At 47.7% G+C, this 11,067-nt stretch overlaps 5 protein-coding genes across 5 annotated transcripts; 1 reads left to right on the forward strand and 4 right to left on the reverse strand.

Moving 5' to 3' along the window:
- Positions 1-162: 162 nt before the first annotated feature.
- Positions 163-2,160, reverse strand: BDV27DRAFT_151424 (cytochrome P450; the record flags this gene model as incomplete). Its single annotated transcript, XM_032071356.1, has 8 exons — positions 163-356; positions 427-509; positions 592-876; positions 942-1,066; positions 1,124-1,165; positions 1,206-1,465; positions 1,522-1,704; positions 1,764-2,160. The coding sequence occupies 8 exons, from the start codon at positions 2,158-2,160 to the stop codon at positions 163-165; spliced, it is 1,569 nt and encodes a 522-aa protein (XP_031920390.1).
- Positions 2,161-2,536: 376 nt separating this feature from the next.
- BDV27DRAFT_151425 (class I SAM-dependent methyltransferase) lies at positions 2,537-3,560 on the forward strand (the record flags this gene model as incomplete). The annotated part of the gene is made up of 4 exons (XM_032071357.1): positions 2,537-2,577; positions 2,646-2,756; positions 2,813-3,063; positions 3,145-3,560. 4 exons carry the CDS (start codon positions 2,537-2,539, stop codon positions 3,558-3,560), a joined length of 819 nt encoding a protein of 272 aa, XP_031920391.1.
- A 684-nt stretch (positions 3,561-4,244) lies between these two features.
- BDV27DRAFT_170671 (kinase-like domain-containing protein) lies at positions 4,245-5,704 on the reverse strand (the record flags this gene model as incomplete). The annotated part of the gene is made up of 5 exons (XM_032075374.1): positions 5,459-5,704; positions 5,069-5,394; positions 4,806-5,006; positions 4,707-4,762; positions 4,245-4,637 (listed from the first exon to the last, which is right to left on the reverse strand). The coding sequence occupies exons 1-5, from the start codon at positions 5,614-5,616 to the stop codon at positions 4,245-4,247; spliced, it is 1,134 nt and encodes a 377-aa protein (XP_031920392.1). The 5' UTR covers positions 5,617-5,704.
- A 521-nt stretch (positions 5,705-6,225) lies between these two features.
- Positions 6,226-7,598, reverse strand: BDV27DRAFT_170673 (actin family; the record flags this gene model as incomplete). The annotated part of the gene is made up of 4 exons (XM_032075375.1): positions 7,499-7,598; positions 7,366-7,421; positions 6,536-7,221; positions 6,226-6,453 (listed from the first exon to the last, which is right to left on the reverse strand). The coding sequence occupies exons 1-4, from the start codon at positions 7,537-7,539 to the stop codon at positions 6,226-6,228; spliced, it is 1,011 nt and encodes a 336-aa protein (XP_031920393.1). The 5' UTR covers positions 7,540-7,598.
- Positions 7,599-8,551: 953 nt separating this feature from the next.
- BDV27DRAFT_89183 (putative protein kinase C substrate) lies at positions 8,552-10,818 on the reverse strand. The gene is made up of 3 exons (XM_032077888.1): positions 10,631-10,818; positions 9,519-10,466; positions 8,552-9,467 (listed from the first exon to the last, which is right to left on the reverse strand). The coding sequence occupies exons 1-3, from the start codon at positions 10,740-10,742 to the stop codon at positions 8,815-8,817; spliced, it is 1,713 nt and encodes a 570-aa protein (XP_031920394.1). The 5' UTR covers positions 10,743-10,818; the 3' UTR covers positions 8,552-8,814.
- Positions 10,819-11,067: the final 249 nt, after the last annotated feature.

An 11,067-nucleotide genomic window follows, 5' to 3' on the forward strand; every position in this document is an offset into this window, starting at 1 on the left:
AAAAAAAATAAAAAAATAAAAAAATTATGAATTTCTTGCGTATCTTTCTCATGTCACTACATTTATCAATTCGCAGCTAAATTCCCGACTTCAAAAAATAATAGTCGTGTAGCAGTACATGGCAACCTTCCAAGTACGACAGTTCAAAGAGCAGTAGCGTACCTATTTCACCACCCGATCTTTGAAAACCAGATGAAGTGGCCCTGGACTAGTAGTAAAATAGTCAATCGCCTCACTAAACATACGTTGTCCATCTTCACCCGGGGCAAATTCGAAATCAAACTCGGTGAGGATCAAAGCAGCAGCCACACGGATTTCTATCAAACTCAGGTTCTTCCCCAGACACGCGTACTTGCCTGCTCACATCAGTTAGTAAGAGCCCCCCCCCCCCCAAGGGGAAATTATGTCTCACGGGGAACGACCGACCAGTACTCCACGGCACAAATGCCTGTTTATCGAGAATTAAGTGAGACCGAGTAGAGAACCTCTCTGGGATCCACTCGTTGGGGCTTACAAAGTTCCGTTCGTCTAATGTAAAGTCAGCACCATGAATACAATCTCCGAGCGACCCAGGCGCAAGAAAAAACTAACCTCTGGATAGGCTGTAATTGCGGCACCGCAATCGTTGTTCCCCCGGGAATGAACTTGTCCGCAACCACTAGCCCTTCCGGGGGGCTCTGGCGCAGTCCGGACGAGGGCACTGCAGGATTGAGCCGTAATGTTTCGTAAATACACGCAGTCAGATGCGGTAGCTGCTGTAGAGCTTTGTAGTCTCGGATGTGGATAGAGGAGAGCTCGTCACGGATCTGCTGCAGGTGTTGCGGGTTGCGCAACAAGTAATATAACATGTTGGAGAGGACCTGACGCATAGGGTCGCTGTTATGCGATTAGAAGATATTCATTCCTGGTGAGTTGTTTAAAGGGGAAAAGCGTTTACAGACCTGCCTGCTACTAGGACGAGGACGAAGTCTCCTAGTACAAAGTTCCAATTTGCTGCTACTCCGCCAGTTGCTTTGGCGTCTTCGAGGACATAGCCGATAATATCCGTCCGATCCTCGCTTACCTCCTGCATTTGAGAAAGTCAGTCTCGAGATAGAAAATGCTTTGACAAGGAAGGACCTGCTTTGATGTTTCGCTGCAGCTCCGTAGCCGCCCAGTCCATGAACTGTCTGTAATATTTCATCCGTTCAATGTAGGGGATCCACCATCATAAGATGCTTGATCCATGGTGCAGCGGCAAAGGGTCCCAGTCTGCGGTGAGCCATATGATAGATGGTGAGGATTGGGTGTGGTCCAGCTCGCTCGAGGTTCTTGAATTTGATTGTCAGTCCAAACTCGCCCATTAGATCGAAGGTGTAATATTCAAGCCACGCGGAGATGTTCACGGGACTCTGGTTCTGATTCCGTAGCTGTTGGACCAGCAAATCAGCTTTTTCGTAGACCAAAGGCTCTAGTCTTTCCAGTGCTATATGTGCCAAATTAATGCGGTGAATTGTAGTATCTAGCACTCAACAGACGTACCCCTCATGCTGAATGCTTGATCCCATATCTTGCGTCTGTAAGCATGGACAGCCGGATCACGCGTGGTGTCCAAGGATACCATAGGGTGTAGCAGATCATAATACGCGGCTCTACCGCATTCAGAATCCTTCCCATGGACTTTGTAATATGCTTCCGTGCCGAACAATGTGACCTCATTCGGACCTGGTCGGGGAGTGAGCAGCTTGACTGGCAGATTCAGGTCTTGTCTTTTATTTAATTACCGGTGCGCACAATATCTCCATACTGCTTGTGAAGTTCATGAAGAACTTCGCAGTTCCTGAAGCGAGCCTGCTTCCAGACGTGTGTCAACTTGGTCAGGCGCAGCGACAGAGGGCCTTGGATATGATTCAACGGAGACCAGAATAATCGGAAAACGAGGATGCTGAAGAACAGCGTTCCGGCGTATAATGAAAGCAGAGTGACAGTCCCCCTAAGGGCATCTTGGATCGGGACGCTCTCTAGCCTGACTTTTGCGAAAATGAGTAGGCTTGTTCCCAAGAGGTGAAAGCGAGCGATATTGGCTGCTCCTAGGTCAAGCTCGCCGTGCACAAAGAAGCCCCAGTGGGATACCAAACCCAGCGCAATTGCACTACTTTTTTGGATGTTGAGTACCGACATATTGATCTCTTAGGTCGAATACAGGGTTCGAGTTCTTTACCGCGCTAACATCAAATCTCTGGGTTGATGGAAATCATATATGTGCTACAGAGTCTCCTGCTGGAGCAATTTATCACAGTTAACGGTGTATGGCGGATCATTAGAGTGACCGCTAAGTGGTACGTCCTTATTATGGTACGCTGGTGTTGGTACCGGGGTTAGAAAGGCGTAAGCGATTATCATGATGAGTTGAAGCTTCATTTTATAAATGATTTCAGCTCCGATAGCCCAATGCCACACTAGTTCTTCTTAGATCTACCCCTCTAATCCCCCTAATCTAGCCAAAATCTCCGTTCTTGAACACTTCATTAACAGCGGCACCTAAGTCCATCCCGCTATGGACTATGTATTCACCCGTGATTTTCTGGATAACAACCGGTCTGTATCTCACATACTCATCATTTGCTGCTATATTGGCTCACTATTATTGACCAATGAGAGAACAGCATTAACCTACAGCACTATCTCTGGATAGAGTTGTTTGGGTATCACATCCATCCTATTATCCCAACAAACAGCCCAACCCTAAGAATCGCCGACATAGGCACTGGCACCGGGTTAGACAGGTCTCGACCTTCTCCTTTGTAAAAACAAGCACTAACGCTTATAATAGAGTCTGGCTGACAGACCAAGCCCGTCGACTGCCCAGCACTGTGTTCTTGGAAGGCCTTGACGTTTCGTTTGACGCCACTCCGCCGCAGGAGTTGCTGCCTCCAAATGTGAACCTCCGAGAGTACAACATTCTCGGAGATACTCCCCCGGACCTCCAAGGTCTATATGACATAGTGCATATCCGGAATTTCTCCTTTGTTCTTGAGGATGACCAAGTCGAGCAGTTCATCCGCAATCTTTATCAATTGCTCAGTATAGCGCCCCTATCACCTCCCCTCACCTATACTCTCGCAGTCGGACCCTATCAGCTAACTCACTCACTTCTTCATATAGAACCAGGTGGCTACATCCAATGGGGAGAGCCCGATGTGTCGTCTTTCCGCATCGAAAAATCTGACCCGGAAAACAAGATCGAAGCCCTTACCGAGCTAATCCAGATAGGCCAAGGACAAGATGGCCGACTTCGCCCGACCTGGGTTCCTAAACTGCCCAGATATTTCCAGGAAATCGGAATGGAGGGAGTAGAGTCAGATGTGAAAGAGCCACCGCCGCATTTGGCATTTGCAAAACATGAATGCAACCTCATCATCCATGAACTGATTTCGCGCAAGACGCAGAACGCGGCCGTCGGCGAGAAGTTGAACCACATCATTCCCGCGGTAGCTCGGGAGACACAGCAGGGCTCATACTGGGCTTTTACGAGGTGGACTGTTATCGGTCGGAAGCCGTTACCGGCCAATGGGATGTAAATGACTACCCAAGTTATCTAGTACTTAAATAAGGAACCAAGACTTGGTTAGTACATCAAATATCATTGTCTTTGCATAATTGAGGCCATGGCAGAGAGGTGTGTCGCTTGACCTTTCAGGGTAGAACTATCTTTAAGCTCGAGATATGCGTCATGAGCTATTGTTCATTAAAGCAGAACAGAAGATTCTGTGTGGTGTATGATCCGTGTAGAGATGTGTGTGCGCGGACTGTGGAGCTGCTCTATGAAGCAAAAATAATATCAATAATTTATAAGCCACTCTCGCTGTAGCCATTTCTGGTGGCAAGGCATAGAACGATGTTACCGCATAGTCATCGCTTGAGAGGATCATTTCCACGTACCATCCAATATGGGTGATCTTTATTTGAACATAGTCAATATAGGTATTGGGCTGTGGACAACGCACGAGGTAGCAAATCTCCAAGAATCGCTACATATGGGGGGATCATGGACAACCGTTCGATCGCGGTATAAGAGCCCACAGGTAACGCACTCAGTGATATGAGCATCCACAAGGTTCCCCAAACCTACAGCTGAATGCACCATAGACAAGCTAATCAAGGGTAGCACCCTACGAGGTAAGACCGGGGTTTGGGCCATCATGACGATGAGTAAAAGGAGCAGGGAATTTGCTATTTCTTTTTATTATACATTATATTAGATTCTAAGTCTTAGACTTTTCCTCGGAGCCCTTGGGTTCTTTTTTCTTCAGATTGAGCCCCTTCATCAGCCATGGGTCCATCAGGAGCTCTAGGGCTGTTGGGTGGTTTTCGGGGTTCCACTGCAAGGCAAGTCGCAACCACCGCAAGAAACCCTCCACGTCCTCGCTTTGAATGTTGACAGCCAGATTTTCAAGAGTTCGGTCAGGAATTGGGACCAAGTTTTTCCATTGACCAGATTGAACCCAGAATACCAAACTCAGGTCTCTCTTTTCGAGGAACTCCCGTGGCGGAGGGCCGAGCAGCGCCACCAGTTCCGCAATGTGGACTCTGTCATCAAAGATGCCATCTCTAGTTTCACCCCTGATGAGGGTTTGAGAGCTGACAATATCCCAGGCCTTTGGAAATATGATTAGCAACTGATCAATTCATAAACAGAATAGGCCCAGCCGGCAACAAGTACTTACGACCATGGCAATGCTCCATATATCTACCTTGTAGTCCCAGTTCGATTTTAAGATAACTTCCGGGGCAGGCACGGTAGTAGTCTGGCATAATATCTCCACTGTTGTCCTGGTCACCAAATCGGGCTTCTCCGAAATCACCTAGCAAAGGGAGTCCGTCTCCTGCATGAAAACGCGAGGTTGTATAGATTGTCCGATCTTTAACGATCTTCCTCGCTGCAGGAGCTTTTATTTCACGCTCTTCAAAATCCGCAAGTGCAGAGGATGAAGGTGTAGGAACAAGTAAATTTTTCAGCTGGATGTCTTTTCGACCTTAGTTCCATCGTTCTACGCTTTAGAGGGGTACTGGAGAAGGCAGACAGTACCGGTATGGATGAGGCGAGCCACAGAATGCAAGAAGTCCAAGACACCCAAGGAGTTGACGGTGATGGCAGATTTCATACTCTCGAGTGTCATTGTCCGGCCTGGGATGTGTCGCAGCAGTTCATTCGCATTCATCCCAAGTGGTTCCTGAACTAGACAAATATGACGGCCGCTAGGGCCCTGCACGTAAAAGTGACCAAGTATTTTGCGAATGAACTTCCTGCCAGGATGATCCGTTTCCACAGAGTCAATGTGCTTATAAACGTTCAGTTCATGCTCCCTTTTTTGACCCAACACGTAAATTTTCAGTACAACATATGTAGATTCACTTAAATCCTCAGGGCTGAGGATGGCTCGACCTTGCCGCAGGTAGTTTTCTAAATTGAACTTACACCAAGTCACGGGCAAAGCAAACGGTCGAGGTTACTCCATAGCCTAACTTGGCTAGCACTTGGTACCGGTCGTTGAAAACCTCTCCCTGTTGGACCGGATAGTACTTTTCAGGAGAATATGGGGGCAATGTCTCTTCTTCGACTTTTAAACGATACATCAAGCAGCTCGAATCCCAAAGTTGAAAATTCTCGTGGCGTAGATGCCCATGTCGATAAGAGCATACCTGTTCTGTGGAGTGACCTTGCTCGTTGATAGGGATATAGTGAGATAGGGGACGAAGAGCGTGGTCGAGGCAAAGTTCGGACTATGGAAGGGAAACGAATGCTCCACGAGTTTCGACTCATTATGATGAATAGATCTTTTGAGAAAAGTATTAAAATGCTGGATGCTTCTTAGCCCCCTAGCAACTAACTAGGTTAGCCGATGGTCAAGGGCTTCCCTAGGCTGCGGTAATTCCGAGGTTGCCAGGGGATCTACCGGAGCGCTACCCCGGGGCTGGGGGACGCTAGTCTTATGCTAGAACATACCCGACCCTAAGTACTATAAATAGTGTATGCCATGTGCTTTATACTTGCTCTACATATGATTTGTATACACTTTATTTGGGGTAAATTTCCATATTTAGTCCTGTGATCAACAGAGAACTATGCTTATCTACTCCATAGTTTTTTATTATTCAGCATTTACGCATCATCCTACTTAGTTAGATTTTAAGATTTGTAGACCTGAGATGCATCAAACGTAACTTAAAACTCTTACAATGTCACTAGTAACACTTCTTATGCACAACAGAAGGCCCCTCGTCGTCATATTCCTGCTTCGAAACCCAAAGGTTTTGAAATGTAGACAACGATGCAAGAATACTCCCTCCAACCCAGGCCGAGTATTGTTGATCCTTTGGAGTGATAATGTTCGGGTTTGCTGAGGGAGCAAGATCAAATATTTCCTTTCCAAGGCGGTCGATGAAGCCAGGGAAAAGGGTTGAACCGCCAGCCTAGAATCAAGTGAGATGGGTCAGTTGCGTCTACTATAGAAAAGGGCTGGTTCTGTAAGCTGCGTAGATATCGGCGACTCACCGGAACAATGTTGCGGTACAGCTGCGCTTGCACATGGGAATCAAATTTCTGAATTGCATCATGTACAACTTGATGGATGCCCGGTCGGTCAATGGAAAGGATCTTGTCAGGCTGGAATAGCGCTTCTGGCGCACAAAAACGCTGGGTCCCTAAGGTGATCTGCTGTCCATCAGGCAAGTGAAAGCTCTGATTCTCGCTAGCATCAAGCTCAGAGTCAAAGTCCAATGCAACATGGCAGCAATTCTCTTTGATTTCCTTGGCTATCTGGTCTTCGCAGTTCAGAGTGTTCGCAAGGTAGTCGGTTATGTCGATGCCAGCTAGATCATCAATCTTGGAGAAGGTATTGGGGGAAGTGACGTTCTCGTGAATTGGTACGATCTGGGTCACACCATCGCCGGATTCAATCACAACACCAGTCTGAAGACCAGATGCGTATAGAGACAAGACCGGTTGGCTTGCAAGGTATATCGCTGGGTTATTGAACGTTTCAAACAACATTTGGGTCATCCTTTCCCGATTCTGCCGTGGGTTGCCTATGGCTTCTGACATTACAACAGGATGCTCTTCCGTAGCGACGTGGAGCTCATTGTAAAAGATGTTGCGACAGATTGTCTCCATGTCGTCCCAGTTGGTTACGATGCCGCGCTGATACGGTCGATTGACAGCAGGATTGCCAACCACGGAAGCTATGCGAGTAGCGTCAGCGCGATTTTCTTTTTTCTTTCTTTTTCTTTTTTGTTTTCTTTTTTTTTTTTTCCTTTTGTCCCTAGTAAAATATTTGGGATGTCGGGGCATTTAGGATCTAAAAAGGCACTCTAGGGAAGCCATACAGATCACTGAGCGTGGAGCATCATCACCAGCAAACCCAGATTTGAAGAAGCCAGATCTGTATGAGAAATTAGTTGACTTGATTAAATCCAGATAATGCCCCCGCATGAGAATGAAAACGGAAAGGCTATATACCCAGTGTCAATCACAAGGGGTTGGATGTCGCCGTCCGCCATGATAGTCTCAAAGGCTTCTAGAGTAATAGCCGAGTTCAGTTAGGGATGGTCCAACAAAGAGTGATTAGTTTCCTGATTGTAACCCTCACGTAGCAGGGTTTCGAGAAGGTTTAAATATCTATCGGTTCTAGACGCCCCACAATCAAGGTCATCGTACTGTAGACTCGAGCAGTACGTACCTAGTTACATACTCCCTAGTTCCGCGTATATTAGACGAGCTGAAAAAAACCATGGACCACAAGACGATTGGACAATCAGCTGCGGGTCTCAGCTTTGGGGGAGTCTTCGATCTCAACCCCACCCTAGCAACCCAATCCGATTCAATCATATACAGGGCGCAGTTAAGCGAATCCTTAGATCGGTTGCCGAGTTGTTGCTTGATCCACTCAGAAACCCCGTTTCCTGGTCGCTAATTGGCATTTCCTGGGTAACTTCATGGGAACGTGTTGTTGCAAAGTAGCCCAGCTGGGCGATCATCTCTTCCCCTCCCCCCCACTATCATCACCATGGGCGTGTCTCCCAAACTGATGTTTTGATCGCTATCGGCTTCACTCCTTGAATCGCTGTATGCTGATGGCAACGGTAAGTGTATTCAATGATCGTCGTGGAGAGAACGCCAGGTTGGCATGCTGTATAAGCTGCATCGCTATATGGAGAGGTTCCAGAGGTTCACGACTTCATATTTTCAGGAACCGCTTAGAACCGTCTTCGGCCTCAAACACCTTACTCAACGATCTCTGAGAGAAGTGTGCATCATCGAGGTATAATTGCTTTTGCACGTTAATCTTCGTCTACTGACTCCCTTTAATTTTGCTATAGGCAGTTTATTACTTCGTCTAACTATTCGCTCAATAACCTGATTTTAGGAACTGTAGTCTTGTGTGAATTAGGCCGAATCAACCTTCTGCTTTTCTTTTCACTTGGCTATTTAACGCTTGGGTCTTCTAACTTCGGCAAATCAATGGAGGCTTAGCAGATCTTACTGCTATATATGAAGATATAACGAACCACACTCCAATAGAAAGCTTAAGATAGCTAGCCCAAGAGAAGCCCGACAACAGGGACAGAAGCGTCACTCTAGAGTAAGCATTTCATTGAAGCTACCTCGCTCACGCTATTTCTCTATCTTTAATCTGCCTAGGACATGCAGAGGTCTATTCAATGAGTACAAAGCGGCAAGAGGTAGGCTAGACGCAAGGGCTAAAACAGAAAAGGAAAGACAGCTATGCTTGAAAAAAGAAATTCGGTATATATATGTAATGCTAGCATGTCACATCACAGTTCATCCTTGCGGCCCGAGCCTGCATGGACGTCTTCCTCTCCTCCTGGGCACACGGCAGGGGTGTTGACGAGCATCGAATAGACGCACTTCTCGTCTTCCGCAATCTTCAGGATCTCGTTCTCCTCGCCACACTGCAAGACAACACTTGTGGACCGAGCAGGGCCGTTCCAGCAGGTCTGTCCCTTGGCGTACTCAAGAGATATTCTCTCCTCGGGGACGATCTCACCAGACTCGTTGAGCTCATCAATGGTGACGGATCCAATGCGAACAAAGTTGCCCATGCGTGCCGTTGATCCTCCCTTCTTGGGGATCTGTTTAGTCTGATCCAAGAAGCAGTGTTCGTACGTGTACTCTCCGGCATCCTTTTGGATACAGACGCCCTTCAGAGCGCGGAAGATGGATCCCACACCGTAGTCCGTATCAAGGTCCTCCTTGTGGTCCTTTACCTGGTTCTTCAAGTCTTCGATGGACTTGCGAACTGCATTGACGGCGTCACGGGCCTCAGTAACTGCCTTGGACTCAGAGGCGGAGCCCTCGTCTTTCGTAGGCAAGACGCCGTTCTTCTCGAGGAAACCACGGATGGTGAGAACCTTGTCCTCAATGAAGTTCACAAGAGACGGAGGAAGGTAAGCTGCCAGCTGGTAGACTAGATTACAGTTAGTCTCTACAATCAAAACTATACAACCAAAACACATACCAAGATTAGCTTCACATCCATCCTCTTCATTCTCCCATTGCTCCCAGTTGACACCAGACTTGTCATCATCAGGCTTGGCGATCTCATCCAAATCACGGTCACGGGCGGCGTTCTCCAGACCTTCAGAGGTGCCTCTGGCAGCATATTCCTCCCAGCTGCGCACAGCGCGCTTGACACCTTCGTCGTTAAAGTTAGGGTTATATTCGACCTTGAACTTGGAGAGAATCTCCTCGAGCTCCTTGACGCGAGAGCGAGTCTCATCCCTCTCCTTACGGACCTCAGCCAAGGCGGTTCTGAGCTCTTCAACTCGGCCCTTGGCCACCTGAGCGAGCACATTGACCTTGCCTGCCTTCTTACCCGTCACCACCTTGCTCCGTTCCTGCTTCTCAATCTCCTCCAGATCAGCCTCCAAATCCTTAAGCTTGATCTCCTGGCCCTGAATTTCAATCTCCAATCTATTAATGTTCTCCTCGAGTTCCTTCTGCTGTCTTCCAGCGATGGTAAGAAGTTCCTTCTTCTTCTTCAGTGCAGTCGTCATCGACTTCTGTCTCTTCTCCTCCTTCTTCCGAAACTCCTTGCCAATCTCCTTGCACTTGTCCTCGCACTTTGTGCCCCCGACACGAGCCCACTCGTCGCTTCCATCACAGCATAGATCATAGTCACAGATCCCATCATTGACTCGCTGGAAGGGCACATAAGAAGGCTTGTGGCCCTTATTCTTGCAGTAGAACCCGGGCAGAGACAGCGTCAAGTCGAGGTCGTTATTCCCGGGACGATCAGCGACCGTCAACGGTGAATTACGGGACAAATGGGCACAGGCCGAAGTGCCGGGCTCATCACTCCCATCCGGACAATCACAGTAGTCATCATTGACGGCGGAAAAGGGGACCTTGATAGCCGGGTGCGAGATGCAGGTGAATGTGTCGGTGTCCTTGTAGAACTTCGCGACTAGTCAATCAACAACACTACCATGTTAGCACTGTATATCCAATATAATCCAGCAAGGGCACAGCAATAAATCCCTGGCAGTACACCGCCACGATCAAAACAGCAACACCAGTCCAAACCACACTCCAACCACCCAAGCAAACAATAAAAGAACAACAACTCACATTCGGGCCCTACACCCCGAGGACGTGCGGAGCCGTCGTTACTCGCCGCAACCACGGCGGTCGAGCATGCTGCCAAGCTCACGAAGAACAACGATCCCTGAGGCAGTATCATGCTGGGAGCATTGAGCTTTTTATCGCGCCAATGCGGGTGAACCGAACAAAACGTTGTATACAAATGCGGAGAGAGCTTCTGGCCACCTTTAGCTTGTATGCGATTCTAGACTAGACTAAACTAAATCTGGGGCGGGATGGATCCTCTCTTAGTCAGCCGTCGTTATCAAAGTGGCGAAATTGCCCGATAGAAGTTCATTTTACTTTACTCGAGACTGTATTTCCAAGATCCTGATTTCTTCTAGTGTAAACCGTGAGGAAAGATGGGTAATGACGGTGGAAGGTAATTATACCTCTTTTTCTTTTTTTCTTTTTTTTTTTTTTTT

The sequence above is a fragment of the Aspergillus caelatus genome (assembly GCF_009193585.1).
Source record: "Aspergillus caelatus strain CBS 763.97 unplaced genomic scaffold BDV27scaffold_488, whole genome shotgun sequence".
In the NCBI taxonomy this organism is placed as follows: domain Eukaryota; kingdom Fungi; phylum Ascomycota; class Eurotiomycetes; order Eurotiales; family Aspergillaceae; genus Aspergillus; species Aspergillus caelatus.